We start from the raw sequence: 25,404 nt of genomic DNA, 5'->3' as shown, positions 1-25,404 counted from the left end.
ATTTTCTAATTTTGACAGATGAACTCATTGTTCAGGAAATCAATTAAGAATATCAGGTTATAAGCTGCTTCAATCAATAGAAAAGCATACAAATAGATAGTAAGATTTTTCATTTCGATAACAGATGACATAAAAAAGTTATGTCCATAATAGAATCATGACCAGCTACACAACATTAACATGGTAAATACAACAAAGAGAGCACCAAAGATTTACGCTCTATATCAGTATTAGTAGTAAGGTTTTTTAAATATATAAATTAAATATCTAGCTATATTCATGAAATAACAGATATTTTAAAGAAACAATCTGAGCAAAATTACAAATAATTTATGTCACAGGTTTTTGCTATTTTTTTTTTAAATATTCTACAAAATTGAAAGAATCGATATTAAACACAAGAGTGAGTAAAAACAAGAAAAAAGAAGAGAAGAAGGGAATAAAGGCATCCATAAAATGAAAAACTCAAAAGAATCACAGACAACTGAAGCAAATATAAAAGAACAAAGAGTTGCAATTTTAGCCCAAGAAGCAGGAGCATAATGTCTATTAATAATAAAGGGAGACCATAGAAGAAGCTGAACAGAGCGCAAGGTATGTATTTCAATTTTCAATAACTTCTTTGGAATCTCTATTTTGGCTGCAAAAAAATCCCAAAAAACTGGACCTTTTCTTTGGGTATTTGACCAGTGACACAAGTTACAGTGCTAAGTGATAACTATTCTGGCCCCAGCAACTAATTTGTGACCCTGAATCATAAGCCATATATTCCCACAAATTCCACCAACCCAATCTCCACAAGTTCAGAACAGCTTAATTTAATACAACTTAAATTAAAAACCTAAAGACAGAAATCCTCAAAATAATGATGAACATTAAAATCGTAAAGACAGAAATCTGTAGTCCAAGGTGGTTAAGACACAAATTGAATCATACCTAGATTTAAAAGACTCATTTGACATGTTAAATAAAAATAAGAATGTTACAGCAACCAGACCAAATCCTTTTCTACCTAAATGCAACTAGCAAAAGACAAGTTATTTTCCAATGCATATTTATATGACTCAAACTTTACATGGTTCATGGAGACATGCTTATAGTTCAACATCCATGTCTAAATCATTCCACAAATAGCATAATATTGTGCATTCACACCAACAATTCATATCATCAAACAATTTCAGGCTTTATCTCATACATCCAACAGATTGCCATTCAACTTTTATATAGATTAAACTGCAAATTTTCCAATGTTGCATGAGAGAAGTAACTCAAAAGAATTCTTGAAGTAGCTCGGGCCAGTTGCCTTCTGTACATTGTCTACAAAACCATGAGAGAATAAATATGGCTTAAACCTTCCTTATTAGCACCCTTCTCACAAATATTTGCCAATGACAAAAAATGAAAATTCCTCATTTGACTTCAACCTGTCATAAATGTTTCAGAAATCAAAAATAACTATAGATGAAAGACATCCTGATGATAGGTGTGGTTATGAAAGACAAAAAACTCATTTTATCTTCAAAACGTCACATGTAAAATAGACTTTAGGTGTACATATCATTCTCCAAGTCTTGCATACAGAAGATGAATAATCCTCGGAATAGAAGTACTAGAAAATAAAAGTGAATAACCATCAGTATTAGAAAAAAAAATTAATAAATTCATCCAAGCACACTTCTAAACAGAAGTACCTTTGATTACTTGCTTCCACCATTCATCTATTTGCTTTCCTTTCTGAAGCTGATCATTGTTAAGATATTCCCTAATTGAAGAGTTGAAAGACCAAATACGCAAAGTCTGACTGCTACTAATGAAATCCAAAAGAATTGACTGAGGACTGACATTATTTGGATCAATATTTTTTTCTTCTTTATGAAATGAAATGATCTTTTTTGTAGTTTCCACCTGACAAGAACCAGAAAAATATAAACCTAAAATATCGATGTAAATTAACAATAGCTGTTTTACAAAGATTTGAACGCTCAAGCAACACATAAAATGCTATATCCTACCATCTACATGTGAGCACTTCATTGTCCTTGAACCACACCTTTTTACCAAGACAATGCTGATCATGTGTCAAGGCATTTTGGCATTAACATTTCTAGATGGCCAGTAAAAGGCCAAAAGGCCAAAAATCATGCTGATTAACCTGACATATAATGGAAAAGATCGCTACAAGCCATGGAATAAAGTACTTGTACATGTCATTTCTGCTCCAAAGTAAATATACAACTAATTATAGGCAATAGTTAAAGAAAGCACAGTTAATTCTGTGTATGCCACATCATCCAAGATTTTATTGGTTTGATGTCGATAGCATGGTTCCATGGGCATAGGCATGACCTTATCTTTTCAACAATATGCCCAAGCAAGTGACTGAATATGAGCTAACATGGGCATACCAAAGGTTGGTTTCATTCAATGAGATGCAGAATGCCAGCAAGCACACTAAAATCTTAACTATAATTGTTGTATTAGAATTTAGAAGTAAAATATTTTTTAGAAAAGCAAAATAGATAACATAAAAATATAAGGAGACAAGCATTAACTCCTTTCAAGACTTAAAAAATACAGAGAACAACAGACTTATGCACAAAAACCACCTTCTTTGGGTCTGAACTCAATGTAGACATCACAATCTCAATGCGAATAATTTGCGCAAGCAGCCACGTCACATGATTACTGCGAAGAATCTGTTGGTCACCCTTTGTGACTCGAGAGGCAATCTTGTTAATAAAATCAAGAAAATCGATACATCCACTCTTCATAAGAAAGAAGAATATGTCGGCAAATATAAGCCACTCCTGCCAGCACTGTGTTTCTGCCAACGCCAAACAAGAACATGAAAACCACCAAAAAAAGTATGGATAGATATAGCATGTGCAAATAGCATAACTTGATAAAGAGACAGAACAAACTAATGAACTTGTGGCATAAAATATAAGGCACAGAAAGTCCTAACATATAACTAGCAACAAGTATATAAAGACATAAGATGCACAAAATCTAAACCAGATGCAGCATTTTTTATGGAAATACTGAAAAAACTAAATATATCTACTATTCAAGTTCTACTGTATTTCTTTCATTATTACACATTTACACTCATAAAATTGTGAACTCAATGCAGATAGCCACTCACTTGCCATCATAAAAATTAAATATTAAATGTTCAAACCAGTCAAAAAAAATCCTCAATAATTCAATGTGAGTATAACTGAAATAAAGACAACAATTTGGTCCTCAATTGAGACTGAAATTTCAGCAGCAAGGTACCAATCGAGACAATATCATGACATGCACAACAAAGAATTTGAAAAATAAAAAAAAAATATTTATATGTGAAGTGTGTAAAAGAAAATACAACTATAGAAGCTCCTCATGCTTTAGAAGCTATTAGAGTCATAATCCAATATGCATGTCACCTAATAATATGGTCCACCTTCCTAGTCTGTACCAATGTACCGACCAACTGTCGATACAGTACATATCAAACCATACCAACGTACCGATACATGGTACGATGGGACATACTAACAGACCGGTATGAACCACTCATACCGGCCCCTTGTCAGACAGATATGTACTACCCGTACGAATAGTTTGAATAGTATGTTACAGTATGATGAACCTTGCCTGATATATTAAGTTATTGCTAAGTTTTATACCTGGAGAGAAGGAAATCAATTACTTGTTGAATTACTCATGGGTTTGCAAAATAATACAGCAAAATAATACAAGTTGATAGTATTGCCTGAGTTTGTGATCTTCAATAGTTCCATTGTTCTATCAACAACAGCCTCGCAAATCATTTCAGGGGAAAAAACAGCACCAGGGGTTGATGCCTGTGTAGCTTGAGGTTTATAACAAGGGGCAACAAGAAGCACACGTCTCCACCAATCTGGTGATGGTGTTGTTTGAAGAGCATGTCTTAGACACCGCGAAGCACGTTCCCAGTCCAAACTCCCTTTGGGAATAGATGTAGCAAGATCCTGTCAATTGGAGAGATAAGCTGTAAGACAACAGTAAAGTGATATTCTTGTGTCTCAATGCAACAAGATGATGATTTATATTTCCCAATTATATATCTGATCAGCATGATCTATTGGTTAGAGTAATTGCAAATATAATATAGCATTACACACAGAAACAAAAATACTTGGTCCGACTCCAGGCAAAACTCATAGTAAGCAGCACCAGCCACTACATGTTTTACTCAAGTAATTCCTTCCAATTCTTCCAATTTCCCTACTCTCCAAAAGAAAATAATCATAGACCATCAGCACAGTCCCCATCTAAACTATCACTTGTGGCACTGTAAATGTGTCTGGCACCTAATAAAGACACCAAAGTACGCTGTTTGATGGGTGAACAATTCCATATAACCTAAGAAGATGGTTCAACAATCAGATAGACAGTAGTTAACTGACTTCAATAAAATCTATAATACCTTGACTATCTTCTACACTATTTACTTGTAACTACCTTTTTTTATTTTTCCTATCCTTAAATAACCTTACCTTTTTCATGTATTAAACATATATCTATAAAAGACATTTCGTTTTATTTTCATCTGTTCAAACATTTATACATAAGCAATGCTTCACTCAAGAAAAGTTTTACAAAATCCACTACTCTTACATATGTAATCTGAGTCAGATTTCCACCTATAGAAATTAACATGTAAGATCAAAATTTGAAGACTTTTGGCAGAGACTATCATCCAATCATATTATCTTTCAAATATTACTGAAACCCTCCAAACAGTAAGCTCCTTTGAGACATCATGAAAACCCTTGATCGACAACCATGAACTCTTGAAACTTTTCAATTTCATCAAATTAATAAAATTGCTAGATCCAGACCATACATCTTAGAATGTTAAAATATTTCCAGAAAACATTCAATTTTATTTCTCAACGACACAAGAAAACAAGGGAAGTATGGTTGCCGGAATCTATGGTCCCTAGATTTGCGCATGCAATATTTCGACCTTGTGCGATGTTTGATAACTTGCTCCTCAGGTGGGATGCAATTTGGTAAGTTAACTAAGAGGGTTGGACCTACAAAACAAACCCCACTTCTTCCTAATCCTCTCTCTTCTCCTCCAAACTTTCTGCATCCATATTCCCTATACCCCTATCTTTCTCCCTTCTCAACAATGAACCCAATTCCTACTCTTTTTCTTGACATATTGAGAAGAAGGGTAACTTCACTCTATCAGTATGCATTCCCTATTCATCCAATTTGCAAAAGTCCAAAGAATTAAGATAATGAATTGCGAGTGTAAATCTATTCATAGGAAATCAAACAATTGTAGATGCAACCGTGCAACATATGTTTGCCATTAATTTTTTATTGTGGGCAACAAATCACCCTTGAAATTCAAACTATTTCATCTTTCTTATGTGAAATCCTATCACCTAATTCAACTTTATAGCTTAATACTTCCAACAAGTTAAAAATCAGTTGACAAGATCCTTGAAGTTGTATTTTATGCCTTTATGTATGTGCTCCCCATAAAACTCAATGTCCTAATTCCTACTCCCGACACAGTTGAAATATGCTCTTAGATGCTAACTCATCATACTAAAGAGTATGACATGAAATCCACATAGCATTTTGCCATAACAAATTAAGCATAGGTGTCAAACCTACAAGTCATACTGTCTCACAGAATGTCAGGGTTTTATGATTAGATGGTCTGACATTTTTGGTCTGCTGTTGAATCTTTAAAAACCAGATCTTCAATTTTAATTTAGCACATGGTAAAGAACCTCAATTAGACCAATCACAAGAAAACAAGTAGGCATCAAACAAGATTCATCAATTGTATGAATTCTTCTTTTTCCCATCTCTGATAGGACAACCACAAAGAAAATTGAGATAAAGAAGAGACGTGTTTGCAAGCATAGAGCAGCATGTTATGCTGCAAACAAGATACAAAATGCATGATTTTATACTGAAACAAAAAGCAGATTTCTCACCTCTCCATGCAATGGTTCTCCTAAAACACTAGGATAAGTGATGGGAGAATAACGAACATTGGCCAATGATTCACCGGTTATACTTGGATAGGATTGTGACATGAACCTATGAGTGGCAAAGGTAGGGCAGTGAAGATGTTGATCCAACATTTGCATGTGCATGGCAACCATATCTCTTCTCCTGTGAATTTCCAGAATGATGCCAAACATTGCCTCATCATCAGGAATATTGTCCATGAATTGCAAGTTGCTGCGAAGAAGCTCATAAAAGGGAATGCGGCACTTATCTTCATCCACCAACCTCCATATAACATCTAAGCATGTATGCATCCATTCATGCACAGGCCTCTCAGGCTTCCAGACCTTCTTGCCATCACTGTCATCTGATCCCACAGGCTTTTGATCCCAATTAACCAACCAATTCAGCATCTGACTCAAGATCTCTGCATGCGTAATTGGCTTTAGATTGAATTCTAGTCCAGCTAAGATAATCTTGCATGAGAATTGACGGAGAGAACCCATAGCAGTTCCTCTTGTCATCTGACCGGACCTTGTTATACTCTGATGCCCAGAACCAGAGAGTTCGGATGGTTTAACCGGTGAAAGAGTTGCCCCAGCAGATTGATCAGTAGCAGATTGGGCAGGAGAGCTGACCCCATGAATAGTTGCTAATGGAGATGCTGGATTAGAAGCATGGAGGTTCAGAGCAGATGACACGGTAGCGGTAGATGGTGAAAAGTGAAAACATCATAAGATGATGACAACCCAGTAAACACACCTGGTGTCGCTGGAGTACCCTGCGCAAGTGTTGCCTCTGCAGCGGAAACTGCAGAAAGGAGTGAAAGAAGGAATGTATCCCATTTCAGATAGCCTATGCTGCACAAGCTCCGTATCGCAAAAAGAAGAAATTCTGATTGAGGTGCATGACTGCTGCACTGCACAACAAGAGACATAATAACTGTTTCTGTGCCTGTACGCAGTTGCTCCGGATCCTGAAGTGCAATAGTGCAAGCACAGTTAGTTACAAGTCATTGTCAACGAAACAAAATCATTTGCAAAGGTAGCAGAAAGATTCTGATACATACTGGAAATTGACCCTGCAACTGCTCAAAATCCAATATAAACTGTTCATCACGCGGTGGAAGCTCCCCGTGAGGAGCAGTGACCCTCTTCTGTAATTTGTTTCTAACATAGACATAAACCACAAAATCAGCCAAACCAATACAACATCATAACCAGAACCAAAAACACATTAACCACTACGACAGTTAATGAATCTGCTCTATCTTAAGAAAAGCTCAGGCTAGAACGAAAAAAGAAGAAAATATTTGATGAATTACCAAAAGAATTTTGTATACCCTAGAATCTTCCTGCTGAAATTTTAGCACAAAATGGCCATTGCTAGCACCAAACAGCACCAATCACTCATCAAAAAAGTCATAACTTGTATAAAACTAAAGCACTTATACACCCCAACACACGCACAAACAATATTAAAGATCTAGCAAAACCCACTCACCCAATTGCCTATTTTTGACTCCAAACAGCGGTATCACTGACCAAATACGTTAAAAGGAATGTTTGACTCCTAATTCCTCGTACATGAAACATCATTTCACGATATTTTATTTTCGTCGCCATAAAGTACCATAAGCGACCAAGAGTTTAGCTAACTCCTAGTAAAGCCCTAGGCCATATTCGATATCCTCATTTCCATTTATTTCAGTGTTGCCTCAAAGACGCTGACCATAAATCGAATCTTTGTAAGAAAGGGTATAATTTCAACTTACGAGGCCTCGGGAGACCGGTCTTCCGATCTCTGCCGGCCGTTCCTCTGCAAACAAAAGGATCCATCAGAAGGAGAGAGCCCATCGATGGTCCTAGAAACAAAAAAGACCGAGAGAGTGAGATTATTTGGTTAGATAGGTTACGCCTAGATAGAGGTTGAAGAGATCGACGACAGCGACTCGAGCGGGGTGGAGCTGGAGAGGCCTCGAGGATCGATGGTTCGCCTCCATTAACTGGGGTTCAGAGGGGACTCATCACCAAAAATCCTCCGAACAGCACCCGATCGCATCCATCGCACGGAACAAACCGGAGGTTGCCGTTCTCGCTACGCTTCTTGTTTCGCTCGTTGCATCGCCGAGAGCTTTCGCCACCAGAGACGAAGAGGAGTGGAGGAAGACAAGGTGGGGGGGGGGGAGCGAGGACTCGAGCTTGGGCGGGTCAACAGGTGGAGTAATGGAATGAACGCCCTGGAATCGATTCGACGGATTACATGAAACCCTTGCTTTCGGCTACTTTATCGCACGCACTGTTCTACCGGACCAAACTGCCATCGGTGACGATAAGATGTTCCTTGGAATTATATCTGCGTCTCCAAGTTCATGCACTCTCACATCACTCCGAATCATCTCACCGGAACGCATCATACTTTCACATATACATATAAAATTACTTTCAAATGCATAACATCCAAACAAATATTTATTCTCTTCCACATTTTGTTTTTATCTTTCCAAGGTACACAAAGGATTCAATAATTTTTTATATTCTCCTATTTAAAAAATTACTATCGAATCTAATTAATAATATCAATTTTATAAATAATAATTATTATTATTAAATATTAAATAAACAACTTAAGGAATATTATATCCATTCTCGCTCTATATCTATGTGAGTAATGAAAAATTACTATCAAATAATAATAATTAAAAAAAATTACTATCAAGTCTAATTAATAATATCAATTACGAGTGTGTGTCATAAGTCTCTCATAAGTATAATTAACACCTCTAACCAAAATGATTTTCTGTAGCTCACAACATTCTATCCTCGAAATAGGAGATATTCAAATGTTCAAAATCCTAACTAATTCAATATATATATATATATATATATGAAATTTTATTCAAATATAAAAATCTAAAAAGAGTTCCTTCCTCGAAAGAATAGAGAGATTATATCCAAAATACGTGCTAAAACACTTTTCTTTTTTACTATTAGATTCTAATAACTACGCTTGGTCCTAAATAAACCTCATAATTATTGAAATATATAATAATTATTATATTTGTCCCCAGGTGATTGGCAAATCGATCAGAGAGTCAATAACAAATATCATCTTCATTCCTGGGAATGAAAATAAATCTACTTACATTTAGTTCAAAAGCTAAGGAAAAAATATCAAGAAATATTACTCCACGTAACGTAGCTCAAATCACGTGCACATTTCAAGAAATACCTAATATTGATTTCACTAATACACAAATGATTTCTTTACTATTTTGTAGATTAAGTTAAATGTTAACAATAATAATGGAAATGTTTTTTTAGTTTAGTTGGTTTTTTTTTTAATAATAAATAATTATATAATATAATAGTATTCTACGTCAGCATCTACAATTCAATGTTGATATTAGAGTCATTTTTAGGTAATTAAATATCCTTTTTTTTTTCTTTAACGCTTTGAAGGATGCATGTAACTGAAAACGGTATATATGAATAATAATTAATATTAGAAGGGTAATAATAATAATAATAATAACCTTTTCCCCCTCTCACAACCTCTATATAAACGTAAGTGTGTCGTTCTTCTGCTGCTGCACAGGAGACCTTTCGATAGACCCTTAATGGCGTCCAACAAGGGCCTCCTCCTCTGCTTCCTCTTCGTGCTCTCTCTGTGGGCTTCCATGGGGGTCTCCGATGGCGACACCGACGTTGGCGTGCCTCCGTGCGTGAGGAAACTACTGCCTTGCCTGGACTACCTGCGGTCCCAGGAGAAGCCGCCCGCCGCCTGCTGCGTCCCCCTGGGGAGCGCGTTGGATGAGGAAATCGAATGCCTCTGCAAACTCTTCTTCGACGACCATCTCCTCGAGTCGCTCAACATCTCGCAGTCCCAAATCCTGGGGTTTCCCCCGCGCTGCGGATTGAAGGCGCCGGACGTTACTAAGTGCAAGTTCTCTTCAGGTAGATTATTAGCTCTTCCCCTAGAAGATTTGCTATTGTTATTGGATTCCTAAGACAGTGTTTCTGCCTCTTTTGCCATTGCATAAACTTAAATGATGTTTGGATACTTGTAGATTTTAACCTAATATGAAATCGACTTGTCAATAATTTGCTTTAACTAAAAATTAAAAAGATGGTTATAGTCTTTTATTCATGTTTGTATGTTTGATCTATATAATATCATATGGAGATGTGGCAAACATGCAGTGGGTGAGTTCATGCCCCCCTAAATAAGTCAAGAAATGTATAGGTACATCTTTGTTCAAGAATCCTAAAAAATGGTAAGTTCAATATTCCTGTCCAAAAAAAGGGGTAGATTTGAATCTATAGATTTGGACATGGATAGAAAAATATGAGGATTTAATCTAAACAAAGAGAGAATAAAGTAAGGAAATTATTTTCCACGAAATGGATTCTTATATAATCCAGTCTTTCCATTTTAATCTCATTAGATCTCTATAGTCAGAGAAAGGAAATCATTTTCCACCAAATACAATCTTTCGATTCTCGTTCCAAATTCATTCATAATTAAGGCAGGCCATAAATCCCATCCCACAATTAAGCTTTTAATATAGGTCTTTCCATATCTGACAGATCTTATACCATCTAGAGTTCAATTGCCCTGAAAGAAACTTTTGAACCAAATAATTTGATTTGACCATACCTATTGCTGCATGACAAATCCAGCATTAGTTTTGTTGGATTCTCCCAAACTCTTTTATGCCCAATAACTTGGCAAAAACCGCAAAAAAAAAATCATGGATTATCTAAAAATATCTTTCTCAGGTTTCAGATTTATCTCTTTCCTTTTTCACATACTAAATATTCTAGTACATAATGATAGCAAATAATTAGGAGATGACAATGTTTGTTGTACTCAATTGTAATTTTTACTGTAAATATTAATCAAAATTAAACGAAGCGATCATTTCCTGGCTCCAAGTGTGAAATAAGAATAAAAGCTGTTTTTCTTAAGTAACTTGGTGATCACTAATACAATTAGTATACTTATATGCTCTATTAAACTTTTTCATGACTTCTGCAGATGCTCCAAAACCAAATCCCATCCCACCTCATGCTTCATCGCCTCCAACCTCAACTCCTAAAGGTAAATGGTCTTTCATGAACTAGTTTTATATATGTATATATATATATATATTATATATATATATATATATATATATATATATATATATATATATATATATATATCTCTATACATACATATATATATTTATGTATATGCATATGTATATATTTATATTTATATGTATATGTATATATACATATACATATATGTATATATAATATGTATATACACACATGTACATGCATGTGTATTCTTTTTATGCATCAGACACATCCATTAAGAATTTAATGTGCATTATATTTCTTTACTTTAGTCAATTTTTGCTAATAGCACTTGATCCAAATAATCTTGATTTGGAATCAAATGGATTTTTGTTTTGTGTTTTTTAAATCAAAGTTGGCTTGTTATAGCTCAGCTTATGCATTTACTTGCTCTTCACTCATAATTGCGTACTTGTTATGGAAATAATGAACAAGGCAAAACTCTAGAATCTTAGCCATTGTGAAAGTTCGACAAGCCATGATGATTAATTTCATGATATTGCTTGGACCTAATTAAAATGGTATCTTAATAGTGACTTTTCTCTTAATAATAATGATTGGAAATATAAAGGCTTCAAGTGAATTTGAAAGATATACACGAATTAATTTAGCTATTTGGAAAAAAAACTACTTGAGACACATAAATGAACTCATCTGAATGACAATTTACATTCATAATTTATTAAACTTCAAATTTCTGTGCATGTTCTCCAAGTCAAGTCAGATTGATTAGTATTGTCGCAATGTATTGGCCTTTTCATTTATCTCTTCAGCTATGTCTTGGATGAGCAAGAATAACTTATTCTGATATTAGGAAAGTGGTTTAATTTCTTGTGTATGTTGTTGCAAATTGAATGTTAGAGGAATGCTAAGAAACTAATTGTTTCTTGTTTTCAGCACCATCTTCAAGCAGTGCAGCCATAGGAATCGACATAACGAGTGTATTAGCTTTAATTATCATTTGGGTGTTTTCTGTAACAAGTCCTTTTTAGGACTTACATTTCTCCATTTCATTTTAGATATGTAATTTAGAGGACATCTGAACATGTTACTCTTATCTTTTTTTGATAAAAAATAACTAAATTTGATGTTCAAGCTATTTCTCAATTCAAAAATCTAGTTCTTAATCAGATGTTAATTTTCTAATGATCAGAATGAGGTGATGCATACCAAAGTCTTAGCTTTTCATTGATGCAAGGGTAATATTGATATGATTGTACAGTCATGGAACTCTTATAAGAAGGCACTCATAGTAAGATGGAGCAATTTGTTCTTTTGTATCAAGGAGTAGATTTTGTTTATTGGATTCTATCATCAATAAACCTCTAATTAGCATATCCATTGGAAAAAAAAAAAAAGAATTCTTCGGATTGACTTTGTTCTTTTGATAATTACATAATATTTGTTATCAATAAATCATTGATAATCACACAGTTGATGATTCATATTTGCATCCTAAAAGTTTTCATTGTCATCAACATTTATTACACCTAAAAAACATTAATTTAGTGGTATCATTCTAAACTCACTTATCAACAACGGAGTGAATTTAAAATATCATTCATCTAAAATATTATTTTGATAGTGATATCAAATTCACTCGTTAAAGATTGAGGATTCGATCGAAATCTCATCCGACCCCCAAGATTTTATTAGAAATCCACTTTCATCGTTTATTCTTTAAGATAAGAACTATCTTATTAAGGTTTTTGATTCAACTTACGTTTGAGATAAATCAAAAACCTCACATAAAACATGTCACCTATGATCACATAGAAACCATGAAACGAGTTGAAATCCTACATAACTATTTACAGTCGATCATAAGTTGGGAAAAGAGAGAGAACTCTGAAAGAAGATTTAGAAGTTTGCAGTCGATCTAATGCTACTCCCCCACCGAAATCTCTCGACTGACCATTCCCAGCGGCGACCGCGAACGCTGCCTCCTCAGCTCCTGGAAGACGGCCGGCCTCCTCTTGAACATCTTCGGCCGAAGCTGGTCCTCCATCTTCTCATCCTCTTGTTTGATCCTCCTGACTTGGCTGTGAATTGGAACGCAGTGTCGCTGCTCGATTCCCTGTTGTCTTCCTCCTCCGTTGCTTTGCTTCATCTTCTCCATTTCTAGACCCAAATCCTCCTTTGGTATCGCATTCCTAATCTGCTATGTTATGGTCACTTCTATTTATAGCGAGAGAGAGAGAGAGAGAGAGAGAGAGAGAGAGAGAGAGAGAGAGTATGAACATCATTTTCCTTTGACCAAACATGTGTATTATAGAGCATATAATTTGAAGCATGGGTTTAATGATACAAAGACAAAGACTAGTGTTTATCATATGTACCATTTTTGAAGGATTTTACTTCATTTTGTTACAAGTATGTGGAGGAGATGATTTGTAGGTGGGTGGGTGGGTGGGTGGAGGAATTCCAAGTTGGCCTCATTTGGACTATGAAACTTTGACATCTGGCTTGGTGGAAAATGATATTGGATGGGTCAATATGTTGACCATTTATTTTCATTTGAAGTGACAGGCTCTCATGATATGACCAACACCCTTCATTCAAACAGTGAGGATGGTGAGCCAGATTGACCAAACATTCATCTAATCTTTGGCTCAGGAAAACCTTTAAGGTATGAGAGAGATCAACATGTGGTGGAAAGACCCCCCCATAGCACTAGTAGCAGTAGTAATTGCCTTATAAACTAGCACTTGAAGTGGTTGGGTCTGACACCACACCAATACCACCAACCCAAATCTGTGGCTGGATTCCAAGGTACAGATAGATAGATACATGATGATCATCCTAAAGGATAAGGTCAAATGAATTGTCCACCACTGGAACATTTTTAATTGCTAAAAGAGTCCACATCCTCCCACAGATTCACTCAGCCTGGATATGAGGAAGTGCAGATGCCAACTTGATCTTATGGACAAAGTGAAACATAGAACAAAGATCTCCAAAGGAGAAGAAGACAAGATTGCTAGGTAGAGTAAGCTAGGATTTGATGTGTGAGGTTTCTATCCTGGTTTCTTGATGATTTGATTTGATTTCCAACATCATATTTGCAGTGATGGCAGCCAATAGTTATCATACCTGATCTAACCTGTTCAGTGGGTGGGTTAGGTTTGATCCAACATCCAGTCTGATTTTTTTACCTGAATTTAATCCATCTTGAATCAAATCCAATTTGAGACAATATGAAGTATATGATACATATGAAATAATAGTTTGTTTAAGTAATTAAATTTATATGATTTTGACTTAAATATATATATATATATGTTTCAAACATCATTAATATTTAGAAATTTGGATTAACCCAACCAACCAACCATCACCAGTGCAACCAAATCTAACATTTTTTACAAACTAAAGTTGGTCACCCAATTTCCACTTTGTCCAGTGTGACAAGATTAGTACTCAATGCTCCAACAAAATGTACAAATTATGTAATCTTTGATTGGAATCACTATTTCTTTTAAACATTAAATATAGATACACCCATCCAGCAAAGCTATTTGCCGAAGAACAACATGGATACTAACTCATTGTTCGATAAATAATAATAATAATAATAATAATAATAATAATAATAATAGAATAATAAAATAAAAGAATGTTCTGTTTTTAATGGTCAGTGATGTTAGTATGCTATGCTGAGTTCATCTCTTGCCCACTTGGACTTGATAGAAGGTCTGCCAGCTTATCCACTGCTTCTCTCATCCATGAATGCTTGCACACTTCCCTTGCTTCCTCCACGGTCACCTGGTTCACCAAATCACGGAAGAAATGTCGGTGCTGAACTCACACTACTCTGTGTAGGGATCTGCATTGGAAGCTTGTTTCTTACTCACCCACTTCCGTTCTCGGGCGTCCATCTCCGGCCACTGCTGCAGCACCTCCGTAACTCTCAACGCGTACATGAAGTGGATCTTGTCGTCCCCCTTGCTGGTCCATTTGCCAAGCGTGCCCTGCAACGGGAACAAGGTGTTCAGTGAAATGCCACGTTTTGCGGGACAATGGCAGGGAAGTCGGGGGGCTATGGAGTCGCAAGCTCTGCGAGCTGACCTCCAAGTTTCCACGCACTCCGGCTTCCTCGAACGCCTCCCTGGAAGCTGCTTCGGGCATGCTTTCATCGAGCTCCCAACCACCCTGTCGGAAGAACGCAAGACCTTGTGGTTGATCATAAAGCATAGGCTGATACAGAAGATTGCAGATCAGATGAGACAGAGGAGCATCAACCTTTGGGAACATAAGCTCAGGACCCTTTTGAGAGCTTACGACGAGCACCTCGATCGCTGGCTCGTCCACCTCCTTGAACTTGTAGGGGATGCATCTGGTGATCAGCAAGAATTGCATCAGAATAGAGCACTCTTCAACGAGTCAAATGCAGAGTCAGATAAGCATGTCGATAGGAACGATAGACAGAAGAAGAGCACGCGAGACACACCCGACGACGAGGCGGCGACCGGAGCTGTACCGCTGCAGCCTCCTCCCATGCCGAGACACCAAAGCCACCATCCTTTTCAACGTCTTCCTCGCTTCTCTCTCTCCCCCTCACTTCCCTTTCAAGAAGATTTCCACCCTGTACTCTTAAAGACGAGATTCTTGGAACCACAAGGAGCAAAGGAAGCGAGAACTTCACTGTGCCTTCGCTTCCTCTCATCCAATTGCCGCCTGCAAAGCCTGTCGTGTGTGTGTGTGAGAGAGAGAGAGAGAGATCTTACACATGCCTTCGTAAAGGAGGCGAGGCGGGACGAGGGGAAGATTCGCGGTGTTGACCGTCGATGCAGGCGTTGCGGGAGTTGACTTTCTTCTTCGTCACTCGTTTCTCGGTGCGTGCGTGGACGGCATGTCGGAAGCGCGTTCCGCGACGAGAGATCACGTTGCGTCATATTGGTGGAATGGAGTTCAGCGTGTCAGACTTACTGATTCAGACGTACGTCGAGGGTAGATATGCTGACCGTCGGAAGCGAGAGTCAAGATTCAGAACCGACGGGCTTACCTATTCGTTATTCAAACTGTTCTATTCATAGAACAGATAGTCCTCCCATTCACGAACTTTGAATTTTAATATAGAAACCCATTGATGACGCTCTTTCATAATTATGATAGAGAGATCACGTGAAAAAATAACTCGATAATATAATATAATATAGTTCAAATACTCAACCAAATATTCATAAATATTATTGTACCTTTTAAAATAAAGGGATTTAATCAACCCATGAAAGATTTTCAAAGATTATAACCATTTTTGGTGTGCTTAGAGAATTTATATGTATATCATGTATCGATGTCACATTATATGAAATCAAAGGTTAATTATTTTCCATAGATCATCAATTCCTAGTGCTAAAAGACAAGGCTATCATAGATTCATGTTGTGATGATATGCATATACCACCAAAATAAATTAAGAGAAAGCTTTAATAAATTAAAAGGATTAAATGAGTCTAGCAACTATTATCGATATGGGTTAAGCTCGACTAAGTTAATATATCAAGTATCTCATTATATCAATCTATGATAAATAATATCAGAACTAACTTAGTATTATTCGATACGATGAGAGGCCCGAGTTGAAAATAATTTATGTCAATAAAGGTCAATTAGACCTCACATAAGATTAGATTTTGGACCATGTTGATCCTTAATCCTTTAACGGGGATGATTGTAATAGTTATGTTAATCCCAAATTAGAAGTGAGATAAACATGAATAAACTAAAGGGAGTCAATGATCTTAAGCATATTAGTCTAAACTCAATGAAGCTAATGGGTCAATTATCCCATTAGGATAGTTTATGACATTAACAGAGTCATTGGTAATGAATTGGGTTTGGGTTTAGAAATTAATCTGATTTACCTATTTATGATCATATTAATACGATTTATAATCGTATTCTTCATGAGATTAATGCATCAAGTGACATCACAAAAAAGCAAAAAAAAAAAAAATTGTCATCAACACATCAAGAATTTGGAAAGATATATATATACTTTGCTTGTACATGTAACATTTTTGTGTATCACCATCATCATCTGCAGCAGCAGCAGCAGCAGCAAAAGGTGACAAGTAGATGACCTAAAGGATTACATAGGGTTGGCAAGGCCACAATTGTAGGTCACTAGTGGCTGTATCCATGGTGAAAGGTCATGAGCAGATTTACCAAACAAGATAAACAAATCTGCCTCAGTACTAAAAGGACATTGAGAATTCTACTTTCAATCTCTCCATGTCCGATCTCCATCACAAAACAACAACTTTCAAATAATTCTTTGCAGTTTCTCCTGTTCTTCTCTCTTGCAGCAATTCTCACTGCAAAAAAAGAGAAAATTCTCACTGCATGTTTATTGTTTCTCTTCTCTCATGTATTTATGCTGCTGCTGCTGCTTAAGTTAAGATGAAAGTTTTCTATTCTCTCTTATTTGGTACAATAAGCACAGTCTTAAGCAAATAAATATCTCAGGATTCCTAAATCTAGTATCGTACGAGGATAATAAATCATAATATAAGAAATAGTTCTCGAAGAAAATCTTAAAAATCAAAGTTTTATTCTTCTATATATATCTCATATATAATAAAAAGTGTAGGTTCTTTAATTATTCATGTTATACGATATACAAAGAGATTATGCTGAAATGAAGATAACTCAGATAATTGATTTCATATGATTAATAATTTAATTTTCTTTATGGATACAAATAGAAAATTATGGAATCGCGTTAATCGTATATCAATTTTCTAATATATTCCTTATTTATTGATGTTTATATATCTCTTTTGATTTTAAAATACTTCTCTCCCTCTTCATCACATGTCGCCACCTAATCATCTCACTAGAACAAAATAGATGAGCTGCCGCAAGCTGAGACATGTCACTCGATATCGATCATGGGATTCGGTGGATCGAATTCGCCATGCATGAGATGTGGTTCCTCTTTCTTCCAGCACCACAGCCACAATTCTGCTTGGTTTTGGAGCAATCTACAAGATTGTGACACCTGAGATCAGTATTGCACACCGAGTGGGCCATGCAGCATGAGGAGACTTAAACCTCGCTGTATCATTGAAATGAGATGTCTGGCATTGATGGTATGGATGATGGAAGGAAGGCAAACTGGCATAACTACAATGACAAGGACAGTTTGGGTGTGACACTTCTCCTCTTCCTCCCATTTTTTTCCGTGGTGGTGCAGTGGCTTCCTGCAAACCCTAATGAACCAGGAGCACTAGAAGCATATAGCGATGTGACCTCTTGCACTGGTCGATAACAATTGAAGGTGGACATGCATTGTATCACAGAAACAACAAGTCACCTTTTTTTCTGCAATGTTTTCTGAGGAGGAATAAAGACTGTCCTACAGGAAGCCTGTTTTGTAGGGCAGTGGACCAATGCTTAGAAGCTTTTGAGCTTTTCTTGTGGAGCAATTATAGGCCAGTGTTGTGTGACCATTATTTTGACAGATACGTAGATGAATCATTATGGAACTTGCAGATCTGGAATGAGACTGCACCAAAGTCTAAGGAGCCTAAACATGTAACTGTGACTTGGTGTTCCTGTGAAGTCCTTGGTGCTTGGTGAAGACTGTGGTGCTATATTATACTTCGAGTCTGGCAGATAGTAACTTGCAACTGCAGCTATGGAGTATATGAACAAGAAAGACTGTACCAGAGTAGAATAATGGAATGGTGCCATGATTGAGGAAACCATCAGTAGATCCTACAAATAGTGGTCCAAGATGGAGTCCATAAAACTATATGCATATTATCCTAAGTCTTTAAGATATGTAGGGGCACCATCAAACTTAAAATCATTAAGATCTTGGATTTAACCTCATCTTTACCATTATGTGTTTCCTCTATGTGTATATCATTACAATTCAACATAGGTGGAGAAAGAGAAAACAAAAACAAAAAATGGAGGGAAGAAAATTTCTTCCTATTTTATGACATTTGAGTGTTCATTGTTTTTTTTTTTTTTTGGTTATTATCATAACTAAGTAAAAATATGTCATTGGATGAAATGATCATTTCTCAGCATCAGCTTGCAAGAGATTAATGAACTATTTGCTGATTTCTGCCTATTACCTTATCCTTCCACAGTCATTAAATCTAATAAATGGGGACTTCCTCTTTAAGTACAGATCTCATAAATGTGTGTGTATATATATATATATATATATATATATATATATATATATATATGTGTGTGTGTGTGTGAATCTTAAATATTCCAATTCTAAGTAGGATCCATCACACTATTCCTTCTGCCCTTTCTTTTATACTGATAAAGACTTGTCACTCTTTTATCTCTTCAACTGGGCTTTGATTCACTGTTTCTATGTATAAAAATTCTGAACTTGTGACCAATAATTTAGCTACACTTTTTATGAAATGCTTTATGCTACCAACTTTATTAGCATTTTAGTGGCCTTGAAAAAGTATAAAGGTAAAGCCACTTGGATGAAATGGCAAGGAATTAATTGCCCGGGTTTTGCAATCTACCGGTCCTTAATTGAAATTTCATATCGAAAAATTAAAATTGAATATGAATTAAACTGGTTTAAAATCAGTTTGATCTAAATTGATTTATCAATCACTTAATTTTAAAGAGTATATATTGATATAGCATATTATAAATTCCGTCACAGGACACGACACCCGTCACGTCAGTCCAGGTGCAGAGCCTAAGGAGGAAGACGCAGCACCATGTTAGATGTGCAACTAGAAATCCAGGATAACGGCTGTTCTCCTCCCGCGTCGTCTGGGGCCGCACCAACCAGCATCGTCGTAGCAAGGACCACTCCGGGAAGCTCGGGACGACACCACATGGCGCCGTTCCACATATCCTAGGCGGCGAACATTCGAAGGTACACTCATCGCTCGAGGAGTTGACCGTCGCGCGAAGGCCACGTACAGCCGACCCCTAGGCACTATGATAAAAATCCCTTGCCAACATCTGACAAGGGGCATCGGGAATACTAGGATACCACTAACTTGATCTTTGGAGAGGTTTAAGTCGGGATCCCCCTCCCCATCCCGACCTAGGTCAGTTTGTAGGAATCCGATGGCGATAAAGTTGGACGGGCTCACTGAAGAAGTGCATCTCAACCAAATCCGAGCCTGACCCGATCAGACGAAAACCTAATCCCCGAGATAGTCCTAGATATTGCCAGTCGGACTAAGCCGTACCGACCCCGCGGCCACGACATAAGGTTCACCAACCTATATGATTTTAATTCAAGAGTACCCTTAGTATAATTAATCAATTCAAGCCGAATCAAATTAATTTTATAAATGATATTATCTTAATTTTATAAATTTTATGGTGTCCTCAAATTGGATCAAAATTCTCATTGGATTCAATTGAATTGAACTAATTTATATTAATATATATATATATATAATTATTTAAAATTTTAAATCGATTAATATGTTAATCGAATCAGATTAATCAATTTTGAATCAATTTAGTTGGACAGTTATAAATTGGTTTTAATTAAAATTATCTTATTTTAATTGAATCTAAAAAAAATTCGATTTGATTCGATTCGAGATGTCTATAGATATCTGTGATGAAGCAGAGAAGAAACTTTAGTGCCAGTCTTAAGCAAGTCAACTATGACCTACAAATCCTAGTTTTACATCATAAATCCTCTAGTGAGTCAAAGTGTTAGAATTCAAATAATAAATTTGAGTTAACTTAGTCAAGATTAATGTATATAATATTATGTATCAATTCAATTCAAATATTATGATTTAACTATTTCAATGTTAAATGATTTCTTTTTGAATAAGTGATAAAGATAGAATTCAAATCCAAAATTCTTAATAGCTAAGTCAACTTTCTTTCATCAAATATGGACTTCAAAATGGTCAACCTGGAATCCATCTTCTTCAATTGCTCCTTCATCTCTGGCTAACCTACCATAAGAAGAAGAAGAAGAAGAAGAAGAACAGAAAGTCCACCCATCTTAATCTAATCAAATCAACTTCTCAGTCCTCACTTGCATGTCATCTTTCCATGAAAGCATGCCCACAAATATTTACTCGTCAGCCCATCCCTGTCACAGAACATTCACCCCACTGTAATTTTTGTTCTCAGCAACCCCACCACACACCTCCCATGTCATTTCCTTCTCTCCTCTCTCCACCACTATAACTACTGCACACTTCTCCACCTTCTCTCTCTCCCTCTCCTCACTTCTTCTCTGCATTTTACACACCCGCTTCTCACTGCTTTCCACGCGAACACCTCAAACTCATCAAGAACAGCACAGAAAGGACGTACGAAAGAGGAAGGAAGGAATGTCTACGTTCATGCTTCTCCTCCTCCTCGCCTCTTCCATTGCTTCCCTAACGACGTCGGCCTCCGACGACTACACAGACTTTGTTTACGCCGGTTGCTCGCAGCCTAAGTACACCCTGGGCTCGCCCTACCAGCTCAACGTCGATTCCGTCCTCACCTCCCTCGCCAACGCCGCCGCCTTCTCCTCCTACGCCAACTTCACCTCATCCGCCGCCGGTGGGTCGTTCCCGGCCTACGGTCTCTTCCAGTGCCGCGGCGACCTCCCCTTCTCCGACTGCGACTCCTGCGTCCGCTCCGGACTGTCCCGGCTCTCCGCCTTCTGCCCCTCCGCCGCCGGCGCCGCCGTCCAGCTCAGGGGATGCTTCCTCCGCTACGGCAACGACTCCTTCCTCGGCAAGCCCGACACCAGCGTCCTCTACAAGAAGTGCGGCCCCGCCGCCGCCGGGGGCTACAACTCCGACCAGCTGGGCATGCGCGACGCCGCGCTCGCCGACCTCACGTCCGGCGCCGCCGGGGGGAGCTACAGGGTCGGCGCCGCCGGATACGTGCAGGCGATGGCGCAGTGCGTCGGGGACCAGAGCGCGAAGGAGTGCGACGACTGTGTGGCAGCGGCGGTGGCGCACCTCAGGGCCGTGTGCGGGTTCGCCGTGGCCGGCGATGCTTACCTCGGCAAGTGCTACGCCAAGTATTGGTCCAATGGAGTCTACACCACATCCAAGACTGACCATGGTAAGCTCTTCCCTACTCTGGCGTTCTTTCCCCTGTGCTTGGACTTCAATCCACTAAATTACCTGCTTATGATGTGCTGATCTTATGAAAATTGACCTTAGCTTATTAACTTTATGGCATAGTCTTTATGTTTCTTGTAATTATCTTTTTATTTTTGAGATCATAATTTAGGTTATCATTTTGTCTCCTGAAAGGTTTATTTTCATCAGTAAATTTCCTGAAATAAAATCTTTTTAGAGGACATGTTTTAGATGCTAGATTGAGGAAAATCTTGCACAATGGGCTTGAAATAAACATCTTATTACTTGTTATTTGGAGTTTCCATTTAGTCACTGGAATAAACAGGTATCATTTCCATTGGTTGGTTGAAGAAAGGAAAGCAAGTAAATATTTAGGTGTAGCAGCAGGGCAAGGATAGAGGTTGCTTTGATGCTAGGAGGAAAGTATTAGGTGGATGTTGTCTGAAGTATCACCAATGTGTTCAACAACTCCATTCATTGCTCTCATCTATGTATTCAAGTCTGAATTCAGCTCTGGTAGAACAATGGTGTTGCAACTCTTTTGGAAAAGCTTCTAGCCATGGCCTTTTGAGGAGGAGTCTAGTGATTATAGTGTTTGATCAAGTTTTCCAAGAAAGAGAAGTATATTCTTCATAGATCTCTTCACTACAAAAGCTTGCAAATCTCACATTTCCGACATGAATGTAAGACACAAGTTGGTGTTCCATCTTTTTACTGTTTGGCAAATGGATTATAAAGGTAGGCTGATACTGTGTTTGTCAGATCCTAATCAATTGAAAAGCCAAAGGAAGACCACAGAAAGGATGGGTTACACAGGGCTCTCTTCTCTCTCTCTCTCTCTCTCTACAAATCTGGTGTAATTCCTAGGCCAGCTTTCTGATACGGACATGTTTCCTCAGTGGTCTCCTTTAATGTTGAGGAACACACAACAGAGTTTGGTGGGCAACCTGACCTGCCACATTCCACTACCCTTCTCCGTCTACAATGCTCTCATCCAAGCTATGGACTGAAAGAGTTCTACTTTGATCAGGCACATACAGATCTTCCACTCCGAAAGGAAAAAGAAAGAGATCTGCAAAAGCATTGGAAGGGCAAGCTTTAAAGTAGTAGAAAGGATAAAGTTTTCAGAGGTGTTGATAGTGTTCAAATGGTAATGCTGTGTCAGATCCAAAAATCTATGCAGCTTAAGCTTTTAATTACTGTGATAAATACCTAAACTTGAAGCAAATTGATGCCAATATCTACTTCCTATTACTGTCTTTAACCTTGCACATTTCTAGGAATCAGTATTGCTACAGATACTCATAGCTACACTGCTATTTCTTCCTTCTTCCTTTGGTCTAGATTTTTATTCTTTAATGATGTTGTTCAACAAGTTTACAAATGCTGTGCAACTTTTCTCTCTCTAATCTTCAGGTGATGAGGCTGGGAAGACACTGGCAATTATCATTGGCCTCATGGCAGGAGTAGCTCTCATAATTGTCTTCCTATCCTTCCTCAGAAGAGCTGGACATGATGGTATTTCCCCAAACACATTCTTGTCCAGTTTACCATTTCATTCATGTCCTTACCATCCTCTCTTGTTCTTTTGGTTCATTTGCAGGTAAATACTAAGGTGAAGTGGAAGCATAGTGCTTTTGGGGCCTCTCTCCTTGTTCTGCTTTCTTCTCTTTAATTTCTTTTAGCTTTATGGAGACTTTTGAAGGAGTGGGAGGGGAGACTTAGAAAGATGTGGATGAGCAACTTCCTCGAGATGAGTGAAGTGGAAATGGTTCCCCAATTGGATCAAAGAGGAAGATTGTTAACACACCCCACACTACTCTAAATCCATGTAAAAATAAGCTATTTCATATTTTGATCATTCTGAACAAATAATTCTAGCTTTTGAATGGGTCTAATTTAGTGCATGATGTTCTTGCCTCTTAGGTTGGTGATCTGTGATGGAATGTAATGGTAGGAAACTAGGATTCCATGTTCTAGGGTTTGGTTGAGTAATTAAAATGTCCTTAGCCATGTATCAATCAAATCCAAATACCAAATAGATTTGGCTTCTGTTTGATCCAGAAAGTTGTGTGGTGCTGCTATCTTAGCAACTCCATTTTCTAAGAGAGTATGATCTCTAAGTCTTAGCTTAATTGTTGGACATATGGAAGCTTATTGATCTCTACAAAATTTCTCATATAATCGATCAAAGGCAACATATACAAAGAATTTTATTAACATATTTCTCTGCTGAACATATTGAGAATATATTAACAACAAAATATTAGTTTGTGTACTGACAAAGCTGAACACAGCCATCAAAAGTATGGATTACAAAGGTGGACCTTAATGGGGTAATCAATTTGCTCAGGAAAAAGCAGAAAAGCAAAAAAAGTGTACCAAAAGCATGAATGATGAGTGGGGATGAATCTAATCTCTCCCTCTCTCTCTCTCTCTCTCTCTCTTTTCTCTTTAGAGCTGAAAAGGAAGAAGATAACCTTCTTAATAATCAATTCCTGTACAGAATCTAATCAGTCAGTCATCTGTGCCTTTCTTTGCCACTGTTTCCATGTACAACAATTTAGAATTTGGTCATGTCTGCTGATTCCAACATGATCAATCTGTAAATTCAAATGGAATTTACATAAAAAAAAATTATGAACTCCAAAAAGGTATCTTTAATCATAAAAATAATAATGATAGAGACTTATAAATTTTTTATTTTACTATTCTTCAATTAATATGAGATTAAATATTTTTGTCAGTACCCTCAAAAAGTTCATGACTCTCCTTCTAGTTATATTATGATAAATCAATATTTTTATCATCCTATGAATATTTAATCTCATATTGATTAAGGAGCAGAAAAATTAAGGACTTATAAGCCTCCAGCAAGGTTGAAATATGTTTGCATACTCTCAACATAATAATGATCCCAGAAACTATAATTTAAAGAGTATCCATATGAGCCTCTTGTTGCATGCAGGTGTGCCAAATCAATGTTCTTATTGCAGTCAACATCATGTAATACAGATACAGTTGTATATCCTTTTACAAGTTATAGTCTTAAATAATGGTGAAAGTAAATGCATCCATGAAAGTGTGATGTGATATAAAAGATTGACATCGGATCCAATTCGAGTCGACCAGATCCAGCCCATTTATAACCGGTTCGTCCAGGCCGGCCGGCCCATCACCGTACGACCAAGCCGCATCGCGGCCCA

General features: G+C 37.2%; 4 protein-coding genes across 5 annotated transcripts in view; 2 read left to right on the top strand and 2 right to left on the bottom strand.

Moving 5' to 3' along the window:
* LOC135618402 (mediator of RNA polymerase II transcription subunit 23-like) overlaps positions 1-8,323 on the bottom strand; it is a 32,377-nt gene extending 24,054 nt beyond the window's left edge. The window contains exons 1-8 of the mRNA XM_065119290.1: positions 7,925-8,323; positions 7,784-7,827; positions 7,079-7,178; positions 6,772-6,985; positions 5,994-6,673; positions 3,761-3,998; positions 2,610-2,827; positions 1,695-1,908 (exon numbers count right to left, since the gene is read on the bottom strand). Of these exons, the coding sequence (XP_064975362.1) occupies positions 1,695-1,908; positions 2,610-2,827; positions 3,761-3,998; positions 5,994-6,673; positions 6,772-6,985; positions 7,079-7,178; positions 7,784-7,827; positions 7,925-8,011 (1,795 nt within the window). The 5' untranslated portion in view covers positions 8,012-8,323. The remainder of the gene's footprint in view (positions 1-1,694; positions 1,909-2,609; positions 2,828-3,760; positions 3,999-5,993; positions 6,674-6,771; positions 6,986-7,078; positions 7,179-7,783; positions 7,828-7,924) is intronic.
* Positions 8,324-9,473: 1,150 nt separating this feature from the next.
* On the top strand, positions 9,474-12,142 carry LOC135636712 (non-specific lipid transfer protein GPI-anchored 3-like). The gene is made up of 3 exons (XM_065148639.1): positions 9,474-9,965; positions 11,050-11,112; positions 12,033-12,142. Exons 1-3 carry the CDS (start codon positions 9,629-9,631, stop codon positions 12,125-12,127), a joined length of 495 nt encoding a protein of 164 aa, XP_065004711.1. The 5' UTR covers positions 9,474-9,628; the 3' UTR covers positions 12,128-12,142.
* Positions 12,143-14,654: 2,512 nt separating this feature from the next.
* Positions 14,655-15,800, bottom strand: LOC135636704 (nudix hydrolase 17, mitochondrial-like). Of its 2 annotated transcripts, XM_065148626.1 has the most exons (5): positions 15,586-15,800; positions 15,378-15,471; positions 15,204-15,287; positions 14,990-15,106; positions 14,655-14,900 (listed from the first exon to the last, which is right to left on the bottom strand). In XM_065148626.1, exons 1-5 carry the CDS (start codon positions 15,654-15,656, stop codon positions 14,787-14,789), a joined length of 480 nt encoding a protein of 159 aa, XP_065004698.1. In that variant the 5' UTR covers positions 15,657-15,800; the 3' UTR covers positions 14,655-14,786. The 2 variants fall into 2 exon arrangements, with proteins under 2 accessions (XP_065004698.1, XP_065004694.1); XM_065148622.1 differs by having other exon boundaries at positions 15,204-15,471.
* Positions 15,801-21,324: 5,524 nt separating this feature from the next.
* Positions 21,325-24,250, top strand: LOC135618395 (plasmodesmata-located protein 6-like). Its single transcript, XM_065119283.1, has 3 exons — positions 21,325-22,178; positions 23,615-23,716; positions 23,802-24,250. The coding sequence occupies exons 1-3, from the start codon at positions 21,449-21,451 to the stop codon at positions 23,810-23,812; spliced, it is 843 nt and encodes a 280-aa protein (XP_064975355.1). The 5' UTR covers positions 21,325-21,448; the 3' UTR covers positions 23,813-24,250.
* The last annotated feature ends 1,154 nt before the right edge of the window (positions 24,251-25,404 follow it).

This window comes from Musa acuminata, chromosome BXJ1-3 (genome assembly GCF_036884655.1).
Source record: "Musa acuminata AAA Group cultivar baxijiao chromosome BXJ1-3, Cavendish_Baxijiao_AAA, whole genome shotgun sequence".
In the NCBI taxonomy this organism is placed as follows: Eukaryota; Viridiplantae; Streptophyta; class Magnoliopsida; order Zingiberales; family Musaceae; genus Musa; species Musa acuminata.
This window is presented reverse-complemented; position numbering and strand designations above follow the sequence as displayed.